Raw genomic sequence first — 17,620 nt, 5'->3', positions numbered from 1 at the left:
GTGATAATCTGAAGGGCTGTTCTATTGATTCACTCATTTACCTTCCGGGGTGCACAGGCCTAATGGACCTTCCTAAAGCTGAGCCAGCTCTTATTTCTGACTTTAATCTGCCATTGTGAGAATAATAACCACAAAAGAAGAGTGGAAATAGCATAATAATATGCCCACCATGCCATGTGCTGTTATGCAGATGAAGCGAGGTACGTGCCTGGGCAGCGCCAGTAAGGACGTGAATTGGGGGGGGGGGGATTAGTCCCAAATGTTCACTGGGACCCGGCCGCCAATGAGGAGGAAGCCCGTTTGGTCAGTGGGAGGAGCCCGGTCTCTCATCTTGAGCTCAACATTTATTCTAACAGGTAGTTTAAAAACCAAACAGGTCCCGAGCAGCAGCTGCACCGACACATAGTCGCAGACGGAACGAACGATTCTCTGGTTTTTTTTGTGTGTGTTTTTGTTGTTTTTTTGGATTATGCCCGGACGCCTCTCTGCAGCATGCTGAGCAGGAAGGGCTCTTGCGCGGGGATGATGACGGCTGCGGCGGCAGCGGACCGCGGCCGGGTCGGGGAGCGGCTGCAGGCGGCTCTGGCGGGACTGCACGAGCTGCATCTGCTCAAGGACAGACACAGCGACATGGTGAGCTGGGCGCTGAAGATGGACCGCGAGGAGCCGGTGACCTGCGTGCCAGCGGGGCCAGACGATGCGTGGATGATGGGGGCCGAGGAGCTGCGGCTGGAGGCGACGCTCACATCCCTGAAGCAACAGCTGGTACTAAGACATTTAAACGAGGGTTCGGTTATAAAATGCGCGTCTGGGCGGAATGTGGGCTGTATTGGCAATTTAGCCTTAGAATTTAATTTACCAGGAGTGAACCAACTGTGCGTTTAAACGCGCACGTTGAGTAAAATCGTGCGTTTAAATCTTGCTGCTCGTGTGTATTCACGCCTCAGTTATTGCCGTATGACACTCTATAACACTTTCGTGCTCTCAGCTGGGGGTAGGAAGTAGGATAGGTGTCATAAATCAAGGGTCGTTGCGGAACCGAGAGGACTTTGAGTTGTGCGCGCGTACACGGTGCACGTGCACGCTGCAGGGGGTAAACCGCAATCATTAACCACTAATGCCCGGACATTAAAAAAAATGCTGGTGTGTTTTGAAAAAGTGGTTATTTTGCTCAGAGACCGTCTCGGCGCTGGGAGAAGTCCGAGCTATGAGGAGTTTTCCATGACACACTTTTTCCAGTGCTGTGCTCCACTTTTAGGAGAACTCCCCCCACGACAAAAAAAAATAGACAATAAAAGTCATTTTAGTGACTATGGTCGCAAAAAAATAAACAGGGTGCGTTTTCTTAGCAACTACTGTAACAGTGAACACCCTGAGCTGCGAAAGCAAACAGTCCCACGCCCCAGCCCCCAGCGTAGTTTACACAATGGCCAGGCGCTCGCTGTGGGGGAGAAATGAGTTACCCACCACTGCCTCTTCCACACTCCCCCATGTCCTGCTGGGGTTAATCATCAGCCACAGCTGAGTCGCCTTTGTTTCTCTGATGGCCATACATTAGAGCATCCTTCTGCTGAACAAAGGATCTCATCTGAGCAAAATGAGGGCCTTCTGAGCCACATTCAGGTCCCCTGCCTTTATTTCCCACACCTGTACGGGGTTTTTGTTTCGCTGTAACTATGTGCATGTGTCTACTTGAGAGTCTTGCATAACTCCCCACCTTCCTCGTCTCGTGACAAAATCTAATTAGACCCGTCCCCGCACGTATCTCCGCGGGTGTCGGTTAAACGGTTGCGCGTCGTCTGTTTCACAGTCTCGCCTCCGGAAGCAGGACGTCGGCCTGAAGACGCACCTGCAGCAGCTGGACCAGCAGATCAGCGAGTTGAAGCTCGACGTGAGCAAGGCTTCCAGCGAGCAGCTGGAGAGCGACAGCAGGCCCAGTTCAGGTTCGTAGGCGCACACTCGCCCCGGACGCCCTACGGCCGTTCGCTCTATGAGCTCCAACCGCCACGCGCCCGTTCTGCCATCAAATGACGAACGCTCACGTGCAACTGTTCCTGGTCTCCAGGTTTTTACGAGCTCAGCGACGGCGGCTCCTGCTCCCTGTCCAACTCCTGCACCTCCGTGTACAGCGAGTGCCTGTCGTCCTCCCAGACGAGCCTCCTCGTCTGTCCCGTGAGCCCCGCGACCTCCGCCGTCACCCTTTCGTCGCGGGTGGACGTCTGCCGCCGGCGCTCCGCTGACGAGGACGCCACCCAGCCCAGCGCTCCGCGGGCTCCGGGCTTCCATCTGGGCAGCAGCCGGATCAGAGCCAGCACTGCCTGTACCGAACAAGCCCGGCAAAGACCTGTATCAACAGGTAACCAAGTCATAAGTGTCTATTCTTATGATGTATCAGGAGTCGCAATGTAATCTTTGATCTGAGGTTAACCAGTAATTTTGTTTTGCCCGTCAGGTGATCTGGAAAGGGTGATGGCTCAGGGGCCGAGCTACTGCAAATCAGCCGATCCCAAGAAACCCATGTTGGGCACCAGCCTGAGGACTGCTGCTGTGGATCCCAGGTTTCAGAGCAACCTGGTGTCCCGCAGCGGCACCGAGGTGTACCACTACCCCAGCCCCCTGCACGCCGTGGCCCTGCAGAGCCCCATGTTTTACAGCGGATGTGACCTGGCCTCACCCGACCATCTAGAGGCACAAGGACCCCCTGTGAGTGAAAGCAGGACCCTGAATTACATTGACAAGCTGATCCAGCGTAGCGTGAGCCGAGTTCTAACGGCCGCAGAGACCCTGCAGACGCACAGTGGCTATCACAGAAAGGCCACTGAGACTGAAGCCTTGTGTAAAAAAGAGTCGGTGCTGCAGCCTCCTCCAGCCCGGACCACGAACGTCAGTCCATTAAACGGCGATGAGAAGAGACGCTGCATGACGTACTGCAGTCCAGAGCCAGCGGACCACAAGCAGTCGCTGAGAAACCTAGAATGTCGCTACTCTTATCCTGTTGCCATGAGGGAGTACAGCTCTGATGAGGTCACCACTTCATCTCTGAAGAAGTCCGAGAAATACGTCAGCGTGGCCAAAAGTCACCCAGAGAAGAGATGCGGAAATGGTCTAGAGTCAAAACCACCAGAGAGGAGGGCGCACAAGCAGAGGTCTGTGGCAGCTCACAGTTCCAGCGCAGAGGAGAGTCAGAGCGTCGAGGTCCATTCGGGTCACGCGACCTCCCCCGAGTTTGTGCACGCCCAGTTCGTCCCTGCCGGCTCCCGGCGGGTCAAGGTGCGACAGGCCGATCGTAAAACCAAAGCCGTGAAGCTGAGGAGGAGGAGCGGCGAGAAGACTGGCGCAGCCAAGGGGGAGCAGAGGAGGCCTGCGAAGGGCAGGGGGCTCCACAAGCTGAGCGGCTGCCCCGCGGAGGAGCGCAGGCAGGGCTCGGGCTCAGACTCCAGCCACTGCAGCCCAGGACTCGCACACACGCAGAAGGTCCACCCCAAGATGCACCCCGTTGCTCCTGCGGCGAGGCCCAGCAAGAGCCGGAGGCCTCAGCACGTGGAGTACCAGCTGCCTGCGGAGCAGAGAAGGAGGAGGCAGGCCTCCGACAAATGGCCGCCGGAGGTGGAGATGCTCCAGACCTCCGTTCGGCGTCAGAGGTCTCTGGAGCCGCCCGTTCCGGCACCAGGGAACGCCCACGTGGTCCGGAGCCAGTGGACGAGGCAGCCGCTGCCCTTCCAGAACTCCTTCCTCTACAGCCTGAACGCCAGGTACCCTCCGGCGCCGCTCCGCGCGTCCAGCCGCTACCCGCCGCGCTGCGAGTCCGAGTACTCCGCCGAGTGCGCCTCCCTGTTCCACTCCACCATCGCCGAGAGCAGCGAGGGCGAGATGAGCGACAGCACCGCCAACCGCTTCGGCGACGGCGAGTCGGGCCGCAGCTTCCGCTCGCTGTCGGACTCCGACGGCAGCCTGTCCCCGGACGAGTCGGAGGAGCTGGACGTCCGCGGGGGGGAGGGGGGCCTGGTGTGGGCCGACGCCGCCGTGGGCCCCACCGCCGCCGGGAGGACTCCGCAGCAGCTCCCGCGCCCCGAGCCGCCCGCCTGCCGCATCAAAGCCTCCCGCGCCCTCAAGAAGAAAATACGGCGGTTCCAGCCTGCTTCCCTGAAGGTCATGACCCTGGTGTAGCAATGTGCCCCCAGGCAAAATGGAAACCTGTTGAAAAAATACCGTGGGAGCCGCTCAGATCCAGGAAAATCTTTCTTTAATCATCACGGCGAAGCCACTGCACTAATTGTTTTAACCTGTTAGACGCGAAACTGTAGAAAATGGTTCCATGTGAAACTACGTATAACACAATTATTACACTTAATTTCTCAATATTTATGTTGCTGTTGTTGCTTTTTATATTGCTTGTTGGTGCATGTAAGCATTATATGAACCTGAGAAATGAAAGCAGTCTTACATGTATTTCAGTTCTTACTGCCAATCATTGTTTATTCGCTGTTAAATTCTCCATTTTGCTCATTGATATGACTTTGATGTTTATCTTATTCCAATAAACTCATATTTAATATGCACTGGGAGCATCACCCATTGTCTTCATCCATTTAAACAGCTAACACTGATCATATGAGAATCCCTGGCTTCCAGCTTGAGTCATAACACTGAACTTTTGTTTTTACTTAACAACTCATCTTTACTGGTTACGCTGAAGAAATTCTTCAGTTAATCCTCACAAGCCTCCCACTGAGCCGGACCAGTTAGCGCAGATAAGGCTAACAGCTCCTTATCTGGCTTCCTGATTCTCCCCAGCTGTTGGTGTAATGCGTTGCAGCTTCAACGGTCCACCCAGACAGCCAGACAGCCGTGTTTAATCAGAGGGTGAAACTTATCTGACTCAGTCGGTAAACACACTTAACACCGCAGTGCTGAAACACAGTATCGCGACTGTAGCAGACATCAGGATATTAAAATGACGGCAGTGGCTCAGGTTTCTGCTGAGCTCCGCTGCTTTTGAAGCAGCTGGTTCAAATGGCACACGCGATTTAGCCGGAATGACAGACGATAAGAGGTTCCTCATTTCCGAGCTGTCATGAGGAGATTAGACAGTGGGCAGCTGCGCATAGATGCCCAATAATCTCATTTGCAAAATCTGCCTTGGTATCTTTCGATTAAATCCTTTCAAAGGCAGGGGTGAGAGAAAGGGCTCTCGTGAAGGTAAGGAGTCTGGTGACTGGCTTTTCAAACATGAGCCTTCTCTCCCGTGGTCGTACGTTCTAATGTGTTTTTTTCCCATCAGACACCCGCTGTGACCTTAAAGTTCCCAACTAAGAAGCTTATTGGGCGGACAAACATTTTCAGCATTTCATCACATTTTACTTTGAAGTTGTGTTCCCTGCAGATCGCTCTGGAGACCATTATTTTTATGACTCATGAATCATTTATTCCGGCTCTCCCACACTCGACGCGCAAGATGTGTTGGGTTTGCTTTGAGAGAAGAAAAGGAATCATTTTTTGCAGGATAAGTTCTCAGGGGCGCGTCTTAATGTTGCATTCTTCTCCGCGTTCATCAAACGCGGCACGGGTCCAAGGGCCGAAACTCCCGACCAACATCAAAGATGGCATTTCGAGTTTAGCGGGTTGCTTCGTTTGAATCAACTTCTCGGGGTCTGACCTCTGTCCTCTCGGGACGGGCGACAGTGGTCGGTGGGATTAGCGCTGCTGTTTTCACCCCGGCTCAGAAGGAGCATGACAGGCCCTGGACTTGTGTTTGATGTTGACTATGGCGAGATGGTGTCGGATTGACCTTGTGTGCTTGCTGACCTTTCCAGCTGTGGGTCTGGCTCATCTCGAAGGGCACAGCTCCCCACAATAGAGAGGCCGGGGCCCCTTGTGAACCCTGTCTGTCTCCAGGCTCGTCTGTTTTGTGTTTCTTCGTGTTTAACATAACTACCCTCTTTAATTGAGGTGTAGAGATTTGTCGTAGTAAATCCCTTTCTATTAACATTTGTTGTCAAAAGACAAACACTGATCCTGACTAAAGAATATTGAGCGCAGGTTGTTTGAGCCCAGGGTCTGACATCTGTGCACGTGCAGATATGGCTCGCGCATAATATTTATGGGGTCCATTAAAGTGTATAGGAAGGTTGCGTGTTACTGCTACTACAGATGTTGTGTGGGATCTTTTTACACACAATGTGGTTCAAATTCTAACTGGGTGTCTTTTGACCAAACAACAACAGGTCCATGACTTTTGTATTTAGTTTTACATTTATAAATACAAAAGATCTCTCTCTTCATAGCTACATCATTATTTCAATAGGAGCATAGATGGGTTCTGTAAAGTTAATTTGATTGCAGGTGTGGATGCTTTTCTTATAAATCTCTTAGACTTTCGAATCTTGGTATCTTTGTCCTGTGCATGTTTCTTGGATGTTAAGCCTGAGGAGAGGTGGCGCTAAAATGTGGATTTACTCCCCAGAAACTCATTACAGCCCTGACGAGAGAGCTCTCCACTCCCAGCTCCACTGACCCCCACTCTGAGAAACAGAAAGAGCTCTTTGAGAAGGCAGAGGCTGGGTGGCTGTAGTGTAACGTATTATACTTTTGAACAAAATCACATCTGCCTATTAAAACATATAAGGATCCAAACGTGGGATGTGTGGCTGGAGAAACAAAGAACAGGAGAAATGCTATTTTAGGGTCAGTATTGTGGACTGATGATGATTTCTTGTAAATATTTCTATACTTAACACCAACAGAGACGCTTTATCTTAAGTGAAACAACACAGCTCAACACACGGGGGATGGGTTCTAGGTGGCTTTTGTCTCTTTGCTAACTGTACATATGAATGGGACTGGACCGGAATGTCCAATCTCATGAATGTCAATTGTCTGCGGCCGAAGTTAAGGAGCAGAATTCCCTGGTTTGTGTAGAAGTGGACAATAGAGCGAAGCGAGGCAAACGAGCAGGAAACGATGCGCTACTGTGGAAACAACTGTGGAAGATTCAGAGCGGTGCAGACAGAGCATGAAGATGAAGTAAATAGAGAACACGCCGCGCGGCCATTGCATGATGTCACGCTCCTGCAAGGCTCGATCGGACCTTCCTAAATAACCACCTGCTCCTCTTTAAGCACATCCTGTCATTTAATACCTAATCCCTTCATTCACTCCAGTGTTTACCGACCATTGTCTCCGCTCCCTTCAAGCTGTGGTCAAGAGGTGGTTCAAAAGTTCACAGTGCGTGGGGAGCATGAACTCAAAGTTACAGAGGGCATTGTGAGTGCATTTGCCCCTGCCAAGTAATTGTCTGTGACAGACAGAGAGAGAGAGAGAGAGAGACTGTGCCTGCAAGTTAAAGAGTCCTCAGGTCCAGCTTTTCATGACAACATCAGTTACTTTCTGTTGAAACACGTAATCGGACTACGTTGCGCGTTTACGTGTCCGGTATTAACAATAAATGCAATGAAGAGAGAGGTTATCTTAACCACCCACTGTTTTTTTAAATTAAATATAAGAGCTTTAACCTCAAACTGTGAGCAGGAATACGTTCACAGAATTAAACACATGTGTATGATCTATAAAAATGGAAATCAAAGAGTAGCAGTTCCTCCAAATGTGCACATTTGATTTGATTTGGAAGCAACATGTGGATGTTGCTTGAGCTCGTGACTTAATGCAGCGCATTCTTAGAACAAGCATTTGTGCTTGGGTAGGCAAAAATAATTGCTTCACAATGTCCCTTGCAGATTCTCTGGCTACTTCCCAAAAACCTTCCAAAAAAGACATGAGCTCATCAAGAGCAGCAGAGGAAAGTGCTTTTGCAGCTTTGGACGACTACACGGCATCTCTCCTTTCATCAGCGCCGGTGCCTGTGAGGACGTCCTGGTGGTTTTATGAGCAGGATGTCCTGTGTCATCCCAGAAGACCCTCCTTTGTCAAGTCTCCAGCTCTAAACAAGTAGATTGAAGCACCCGCCCCGCATATCCTCAGAGATCTTTAACTCTTTATCTTGCCTTTTTTCCGCTGAGGGTTTATCAGCGAGTCGCCAACAAAGCCACCAGCTCCCATAATGAACGAAAACAAGCCCTGACTCTTGAAGTGCCGTGTGTGTGTGTGTGTGTGTGTGTGTGTGTGTGTGTGTGTGTGTGTGTGTGTGTGTGTGTGTGTGTGTGTGTGTGTGTGTGTGTGTGTGCGTGTGTCTGTGTGTGTGTGTGTGTGTGTGTGTGTGTGTGTGTGTGTGTGTGTGTGTGTGTGCGTGCTCTGGAGCAGCACATCAAAGGAGCGGAGAGAGTGACAGCTGGTCCTCCTCTTGGTCAGGCCCCCTGATAAGATCAGAGTGACAGGAGAACATGGGACCCAACAGGTACCTCCCTCCCGCCCTAGCGCCCTCCTTACTGCTCCCATATGGCCCCTAACAAGTCCCTCATCTACTTACATGTCAATTCCCCTTTGACTCCACTTTCATTTTATTGTGGTACAACTCACGCAGGGCGAAGCCATCACTGATGATGGCGTTTCTGTTAAAACAATGCATTTACTTGCTCTGACATAGATCTTCCTGACTTTTTAATCTCTGTTTTCGAGCTATCTGCAAGCATCACCTCCACACTGTTTGTCTGCCCTTCACGTGTGACCGCTCTCCTTCTACGAGACGCCATAAACCCATTGGGAGTGTTCACAGCCTCCACTTGAAAGCCTCAGCTTCAAGCCTAATGCTTAGATGTTAGGGTGACAAACCCATTTGTCCACTTTTTAGTGTTTGCTCTCCATTTTTAAATAGACAAGATCAGTTAGAATTTTTTTTAAATGATTTCTGCAGTGGAGAAAAAACTAGCAAGGAACAGCATCCAATTAAGTCTTTATCCTGGTGGGGGATTGCTTGTTATAGGACAATGGCACATTTTCCTTGGGGTCAGTCGGTGGCTGCTTGTTTGTTTACCTCCGTCTCCCAGGTATAGTTAGTTAGTGGTTAGTTTGCAGGCTTCCATCTGAGACAGGTCTCAGCTCGCAGCTGCAAGGAAAAGACGGAACTGCAGTAAACTGTGCAAGATAATAAGGTTTCCTCAACAAACCCTGAGTCAGAAGTGCACTGCAGCACTGTATATCTTATTTCAGTGCTCTAGTTTTGCATTAGTTTCCATTTCACACGTGTCTCAAGGCAAAACAGAAAACACACACACGACACCTACAGAGCAGATAAATGTAATTTTAGCCGGCTCCTCTCCCACATTGCACGATGCCCTGAGGCGCAGTCTCTGGACTGATATGGATAGACTGGCCCCTTTCTCAGGGCCAGGGGTCATGCAGGGAACACGCTGATCCTCCGTGTGGCATCAGGTCTCCACACCTATAAGAAACACAATTAGGACAAATTTGGGTCACACAGCTGCCGCCACCAGGCTAGCTAGTCCCAGTTTGGGGCATTGGAAGCACGCAACGCAGATCATTAAAGTGACTATTGACATCTATACGGCAGTTAGACTGACAGCTAAAACTGATTATTCTTAGAGTTACACGTGTGAAACTCGATCATTACAAGCTGAAGAGGGCAAAAGTTTGAAATAATATGGTATTATCATTTGTGTATGTTGCACTGATGAATGGGCCTTTGAAACGTGACACAAAGACAACTCGTGGGGGAAGGCCGGCCTTAACCCTTTGAACTGGGTATTAGGGAAAGCCGAAAGGGGAACGTCCGCAGAAGAGGAATGGGTCTGCAGCAGCGGCGGGAGAGTTTGATGGAGATTCTATATGCAGGGTACTGCTACATCCTACTTTCATCAAATGGCCTGAGTTTGAATGTCACAGTGTGTTTTGACAGCAATCCCTAAAAGGCAACATATGGCAGGCCTTCCTTTATCTGCTGCTGGCTGTTAGCGCCACAGCTTCCTGGCGTAAATATGTTAAAAGGGTGGCAGCTGAACTTCCCTTTATGGCTGTCAAGATAAACATTAACACCTGACAATGAATGCGCTTCAAGACAAACCAAGATTAGGATTTTAATTTATGTCCCTCTGAAGAAAATCTACGATGAGCCGGCTAATGTTTCGTTGTATTAACGGCGGAGGGGTGGGTGAATCCTCACAATGTGGACCACGGTTCCTCCAGAAGCCCGGATGACGACACAGGGATGATATGTTTATGTGGTGTGTGTACCGAGGCAGTAAATCACCGGCTTTCAGTGGATGGAAGGATGACAGCCTACCAGAGGCCCGTGTGGTTTTAGAGAAAAGGGGCAAGTTTGGGGGTGAGCGCGGTCACTTTCAGAGAGTTTGACTCGGCAGGTTTGACCCCAGAGTTCCTTTGAACAGGACAACCCAGGGTGACACTCCAGGCTAGTTTGTTAAGGGATTTGCACATGAAGGACGGAGGATTTAGAGGATCTCAGAGCGCTGTAGCAGCCATTTATATTTTTAGTCATCTTATAAATTAAAACAGATCTTTCAATTCATAACTCCTTAAGACAGAAGAGTATTTTTACATTTATTCTGAGAAGGTTTAATAGTACAGGCTCCTTAAACAACTTAACTATCACAGATGTTTGTACAACGTTCACTAGGAGAGTGGTTGTTAGAGCAGAATAAGTAAACTGACACTTGAAGCAGTTCAATTTTTCAGTAAAGTTCTAATTTCAAATTGCATAGGCTTGTGTTTCTGTAGTGAGGGAGTCCACTTCAAAACAACAATTAAAGTATTTTCCATGGGAACTCTGCACAATATGGCCTCAGTAAGGATTAAGGAGTCACGCTACCTCATGGCGCCACATAACAAATGCTATAATCATTAAATAAATAGGAGAAAAGCTGGCAGAGAGGGTGACACAGGCCTCTGAGGCTCCTGTCAGACGCCTCTCCAGTAGCTGTCAGCCCTCGTTTAGTCTACTTTGACGCTACCGCACGACTGGTTCCCCACGCGATCCATTTTATTGATCAGCGCTTTGTGTGTTTCAGCTGGATCAACCCCCTTTCATTGCTCTTTACAACCTCTACCAAAAGCATATCCTCCCTGAGTGTGCGATCAATGATGGTGTAGGCGTTCTCTGCGGTACAGACATATGGATGTGGATTTCCTGCTTTCTGGTCATCGAATCTGTTAAAGGAAAAGAAAAATGGATGGAAAGAAAGACGGGGATGATGTAGAGGCTGTTTGGGAGTCAAGGGGTCCGGCTTTGATGCAGGCTCCGTGTGGATCTGGCCTCCAGATGACGAGCTCTTACAGAGCAGATTAGCCTTGACAGTTGTTTCTGGGGAGAGAGGGGCCCAGCTAAAGTTGTCTGGAGATCCTCAGCCGTGAACATAAAGGGCCAGAGCAGGTATGCTGTGTTGGAACCCACAGAGCAGTTCATCTGGCCTTATCTCACAACTGCAGTGTAAAGATCCATGGGGCAGATTAAAGCGTTTACATTCAGTTGGGGCTTTTATCCTGACATTCCTGTAGAATTAAACATGCTGTGAGAGCCGAGGGTGGATTCCGATCTGAATCCAACTGTGTCCATGCAGTAAAACGTGACAGACAGTGCAGAAGCTAAGGCTGCATGCCCTCACACAGGAGGGCACTGCCTGGGCATATCTCAGTGTGCATCCACCTAACAAACACCCGGGCTCTCTGGGAGATCCGCTGCGTGTTGTCATGGCAGTCCTCCAAACACAGTAGGGATGCATTTAGGGGCTTTGTATTTCCTGTGTTTACCAAGCGTCTTTGGCAATCCTGCCGTGAGGCACAGGATGCCGGTCTCCACAATGGCAGCAGTGAGGTCTGTGGATCTTCTGTGGAGGCGCGACACACACAGACAGGGAGGAGAAGCTAATCTCAGATGACAATGGTGTGCAAAGGCTGAGCTGTTATGTCACTTTTCTGTTGCACTGGCTAGAATGCTAATGGCAGACGTCCTCGCCACTCGTGCCCTTCCTCCTTGTGTCTTCGTTCCTCAGCCCTCACATCGGTAGGCTGGACTGGCCATTTTGAGCATAGGACAGCCCTCTGTGGCGTAAGTGGATTTGTTAGTCATGAAAGCAGGCAGTATTTATAGGAGGCTCTAAGCAAAGGTCAGAGGACTGTAATCTGACCTGTTTTAGCCGGACATCAGCTAATTTAGCCAACTGCAATCTGGTTTGGAGGTGTAAGTGGCTTTTTCAGGTGTGAGGTCAATTTCCTGCAACATTGTTCCTCCTCACTAAGTTCGCGTATACAAAGTAACGGGCTACTGTAAATCCTTAATGCACCATTGAGTCGGCAGGAGTGGTGCCATGGGAATAATTGTCATCAATCAGCTATTGTAAACGCTGGCTTCATTTAAAAAAAGGATGCAGGCTGGTGTTTAACCTAATGAAAAGGCAGCCTGCTCCCCTGGTGATGAGATCTATACTGGTGAGGCTGATTGACACAGACGTCAATAGTGGCAAGCTTCAACTGGAAAACAGACCACATCATCTCTAGATGAATTGTTGTCTTTAAAAACAATGTTTCTTCTTCATTAACCTTATATATTAAGCATTTAGAACAAATTAGCAACTTTTATCAAAAATAAATTATCTTTATAATTTATCCTAATTGCATTGTCAAAATAGTTAAACTAGAATATAAATATTACACCTGCCAAACAACTACATGCACATATGATCACTCACATTTGCATTTAGGTCAAAACACAGTATGTATATGTGCAAAGGAAGCGTTTGAACTCTGTTTCCTCAAATAATCTAGTTTGAGGCTAAATTGAAGGCAGAGAGACAAGTGTAAACATTTATCTCATCTCATATTGTCTGTTACTTTGAAAAAGAATAACAAAAGGTGCATTAAAATCAGACAAACTCAGATCAAAAATAAGCATTTTCCAAACCATGAAGCGAATTAAATGTGTTAAACAGTATAAAAATGCATTTTTTAAAAAGCTTTTATATTTATTTACAGTCTAGAATGACTGTGAAAATATTAAAATGTTTTAAATGAAGAGAAAGACAAACTGAGTTCACTAATGCTCTGTCATTTCCTTGTAGCAAGTCTGATATCGCAGCTCCCTGCAGAGTCAGATCCTTCATCCCTGGATGAGTCAGTAGCTTAATGAGGAGCTTAGATTCAGGCCCAATTGCTTCACCACTGTCCAAAAGCCTTTCTCATCTTGTTGTTCAGCCTTTGTGCACTTGCACTGTGTCCAAACACACAACATGATGGGAACCGAGTCAACACCTTTATGCAGCGCTTGTGTTTTGTAAAGGATGCACTAAGTTATTACCAGTACATTGTATTCTTTACAATTGCACCTTTTTTATTTTCAAAACAAGGCTGTAATTACAGTGGATTTTGTGTTGTTAAGTTATTAAAGCCTTATACAAGAGGCCATTAAGTTTTAGTACACACAGGCCATAAAATAAAATGAAAAAACTTCAGTATATTATTAAATTTGCAGAAATTACAAGTAACAACAATAACAAAAAATACTCCATGCCCTTCTTTAATTAAAGAGGACCCTCTTAAGTTGAAGTTCTCATTTTTATTTATTCACTTTTTTTAATATTAGGCGTGGATCTACTTATCTTCTCTTGTTGTTCTGCTAAACTCATTACATCAGCAAAGCAATTAACCCGTGCTATTCTCATGATAAATAACACGACCAAAATACAGGTTGTCAGTATGGAATTGAATTAGTTTAGTGTTGTCAAAATGTATTAACATGTATAAACAGTTTGATTTATTAAATGTAAAGAAAAAAATTCCCTTTCACAGGTCAAGCACCATCTCACAGTTGTGCTTGGAACAGACGGTGGTAAAGCTAGTTCCTCTTTACACACAAACACAACATGTCTCAATGAGTTCCAGTGTGAGGCTTTGACCTCATGGTGTGTGGTGCTTGTTTCATCTAACACCCTTGCACCAAATGTCAATTGGCAAATAAACCTGGCTCACCCCCGAAGAAGAGCCTGATTAGAGGGACTCCTCTCTTTATACAGGGCGGGGAGGCAAGAAGATGCTAAATGTAAGCAAATACAGCCTTATTGGCCTTAAAACGGCTGCTGGCTCACACGATACTAATCATTTTAAATCCTGACAACTCGCAGAGGCAGAGGGAGACTCAAATACACGCAGCAAACCCCACAACCACTATCTGCACAACAGCTGTCTTGTTTGTGGTTGGCACAAAAACACAAGAACGCAGACGGTGACTGCCTGAAACAATATCATCACAATTTGGAGACAAACAAGTAAAAGGAAGTGTGCCGATATTTCACCTGCGGCACAAAAGGCCCCTTGTATCTGACAAGCTAAACGCACAATGTGACCAGCGAGCCTCTCTACCAGCCTCTGGTAGGTGAGCAGCATTCCTTCATTAGCTTTTGAACTCTCTCTGCTGCAGGCTCTTTCTGCTGCTCTGAGATGCAGTCATCAACAATGACCTGTGTGTGTGAGTTCAACGCTCCCCTGATTCATGTTTTTCCATGTGAACAGGCCTGAACGACACACCCCACAACACTGGCGCTCTCACAGGGAGGGCACGGAGACGTCAGGCGCAGGCCTTAACGCAGAAATGAAGACATCCACAATGCTTGACTGCAAAAGGACAATTCAAGACAAATAGAAACTATATATTGCCATGTATCATTCATGACAGCTAACTGGAAAATATGTGTTTCTATTTCTGAGAGCTGTTGGCAGAAAAATTGCTATCAATGTTGCTCAAGGTAACCGACTTTAATTACAGATATTATAAAACCTCTATATATAAATTATATATATATGGAATATTTCCTCTTTTTTGTTAATATTGCAAAGCAAGTAAGATGCATTTTACTCTCTTATGCACCAATTCAGGCTTTAACTCAACTTCTTGACAAGTTAAGACCCAATTACTTCTACACTGGACAGCCAGTCACTGGGTTCAACCCCACAGGTGTCCAGTGTGCAAGCCCAGGAACATCAAAAGACATCTTTTATGATCCTTTTTATGGTCCACTTGTTTTGTCTATTGTGTTTGCCCATTATGTCTTTCTCAGTGCTAAGTGAAGCATCTTGCAAGAACCTATTGCACGTCCAGTTATGTAGATAACAACTTGCACAGACATGTACAGGCCTTTGGTTTTGCAAAATTAGGGACAATTTTACCGCTGTTATTAACCACCATAACAGTTCACCCAGTACAACCTTTTGTTATTTAAACGGCCAAACGTTCAGTCATTTGGTTTAAGGACATGCAACTGAGTAAATTGTAGGAGGGAAATAAAAGAAAATGTGGTAAACAACAGGAGACTAAACTACAGGTTATGTGACTAATAAGCAGTTTCAGAGACATCTTACCGTTTCCCATGGAGGACTATGAGAACCCTGTTTGTCTACTAGACCGGTTTTAAACAGCTTATTTGTAAAAGTACCTCATATATGTTTATGGTGGAATTATGCAGCATTAGTGTGGCATAGCGAAAATAAGGTGCATGTATTTAGTTTTAAATGTATCTGATGCATAATGTTCCACTTATGTAAGACAAATGCAACACAATGTGTATTTTTGCATGTGTAGTTTATGACGTTATGATGTTTCATCTTGAACTTGATGCATGGATTTATTTAAAACCATCATCTGATTAGATCCTCTCCTCCCCAGCTGCCATGGTGCTAATCAGTGCACTATAAATCCTGTTTTTGCTCATCCTTGCAGAAGACAATCATAAATAGCTGCTTTAACTGACAGCCCAGCCGCTGGAGCAACAATGTACGTCCGACGTTTTACAGCACCTAATTTGTGCCCCAGACTGTCCATCCTGCATATACACCTCCGGTCTATTTGTCCAGTCTGGGAGGACTCCCCTCCCCCTGCTGCGTCCACTTCTTGTCGCTGTGTTCCTGGAAGACCGCAGAGGAGTAATCAATGAGTCATGTGTCCTGATTACAACCAACTCCCTATGGGGCATCTTCAAAGGGCTCCAGAAGAGATGGACAGAGGGGTAATTACAAGTTGGGACTTCATGGTTTCTTCTCCCTTTCTGTGGCGATTCAGGCTTAAAGACAAACCAGTTAACAATTCAACCAGAGCTGTTAGCGCAGTGGGAGCCTCTCTTAAACCACTGATTGCTGACTGCTGGTGCATGGCATCAAAAATTATACAAAGCCACCTTTGTACAAATACGTAGCATATTGTTTATAAGGCAGAATAAAGAGACACCGCCAAAGATAAGACATGATTTAGAGAACGATAGGAAGACATTATAATATATGGTGCAGCTGAGTACACACCTGACTATCCTAGAAAAACAAGCCAAGAGTGTTTAAGTGTTTATGAGCTAAAAGGGCCATAAAACTAGGCAAACACACTTAATAACCGTCTGGTGGCCTCCAGCTCTTCTGTTTTTCCCCTCTTACTTCTACTTATCGCTTTTCCGGTAATATGAACATGTTTGTCTTTTATGCAGGAATGTCTCGTATGTCTCTTAGAGCTGAAATTCATGTCCCTAGTAATGTTGTTGGTTATGTCTTCAACTTGCAGTATGCAATGCTGCAGGTCTGAACAGCGCCGGCAGTGCCAGTTTACAAAGCAGCCGGCTTCATAATGTTTTGTATGCAAAGACATTGTTGTTCTTCATTTTCATATGAACATGACTGCAAGTGAATGAGCTGAAACGTAATTACTATTATTGCAGTTTGATCCACCCCAGCATAACTATCTAACGTCTGTGTCTATTAAGATGTCATCTTTTAACATTACAACAGTGGAAGATGGTTAATTATTGCTTAAAATGTTGATAATGTGGAAAGTTTGCCAGGACTGTTAGGATGGAGACTGTAAGGCTGGCGGTGTCTTTAGGTTAAGACTCTTATAAACCCTTTCTGTCAGTTGCACACAGAGAATGATGATCAAAGACAAAACACTTATTAGCGTCCTAGAATGACTGAGAATTAATACAGCAGCATTGCATGTGTCAGTGAGGGGATTTCCATCCAGGTTCTGAAGGTTTACCAGATTTTCTGTCATTTAAAAACAAAATATGGGATGAGACATCATTTCTATTGCATTGTGTACTGTTTTAAATGTTTATGGTCCTAAAAAAAACTATCATTTCATTATTTTATAGTATATGTCAGACTGTAATTTCTTTTTTCATCATTTCAAGTGTTGTTACAACAAATAGAACTATAAAGAGACAATAAATAGAAATAAATAGAAATAGACAATAAATAGAAAATGAAAAACAAATGTAACACAACCTTGGCTGCCATATAACTGAATCCTACCCTAACGCTGTATTATGGGCTGTAACATGGTTGAAGCCAAGTTCAGACCGACTATATAATTTACATATCACATTTACATACATTAATAGTATATAAACAGTGTAGTTAACTGAATCTGCGTTTGCAAGGCACAAGGAAGAATCATTGTACACTACTGCCCTCTCGTGGTTAATTAAGAAACACTACAGCGATGTTTCACTACCTTGCTAAGTTAGTTCATATTCCCTTTAATGCCAAAACATATCATTTAATATTTAATTGTAAATACATACGATGTGTTCCTATGTTATGTACATATCGTATATAAGTTTTTGATAGCTCGTGATAAGTGGACTTTTTAAATCGAAGGACAATAATAGGTGACTCAACAGTATACAACAGTAACAGTATAAAGTCCAAGTGGGGTAATAATAAA

The 17,620-nt window shown here is 46.3% G+C and overlaps 1 protein-coding gene across 1 annotated transcript; it reads left to right on the top strand.

Moving 5' to 3' along the window:
• Nucleotides 1–236: 236 nt before the first annotated feature.
• dact2 (dishevelled-binding antagonist of beta-catenin 2) lies at nt 237–4,559 on the top strand. Its single transcript, XM_029127507.3, has 4 exons — nt 237–765; nt 1,811–1,943; nt 2,066–2,356; nt 2,453–4,559. Exons 1-4 carry the CDS (start codon nt 493–495, stop codon nt 4,165–4,167), a joined length of 2,412 nt encoding a protein of 803 aa, XP_028983340.1. The 5' UTR covers nt 237–492; the 3' UTR covers nt 4,168–4,559.
• The last annotated feature ends 13,061 nt before the right edge of the window (nt 4,560–17,620 follow it).

This window comes from Betta splendens, chromosome 15 (genome assembly GCF_900634795.4).
Source record: "Betta splendens chromosome 15, fBetSpl5.4, whole genome shotgun sequence".
Lineage (NCBI taxonomy): Eukaryota > Metazoa > Chordata > Actinopteri > Anabantiformes > Osphronemidae > Betta > Betta splendens.
Note: the sequence above shows the minus strand (reverse complement) of the source record. Positions and strands in the feature narration are given on the sequence as shown.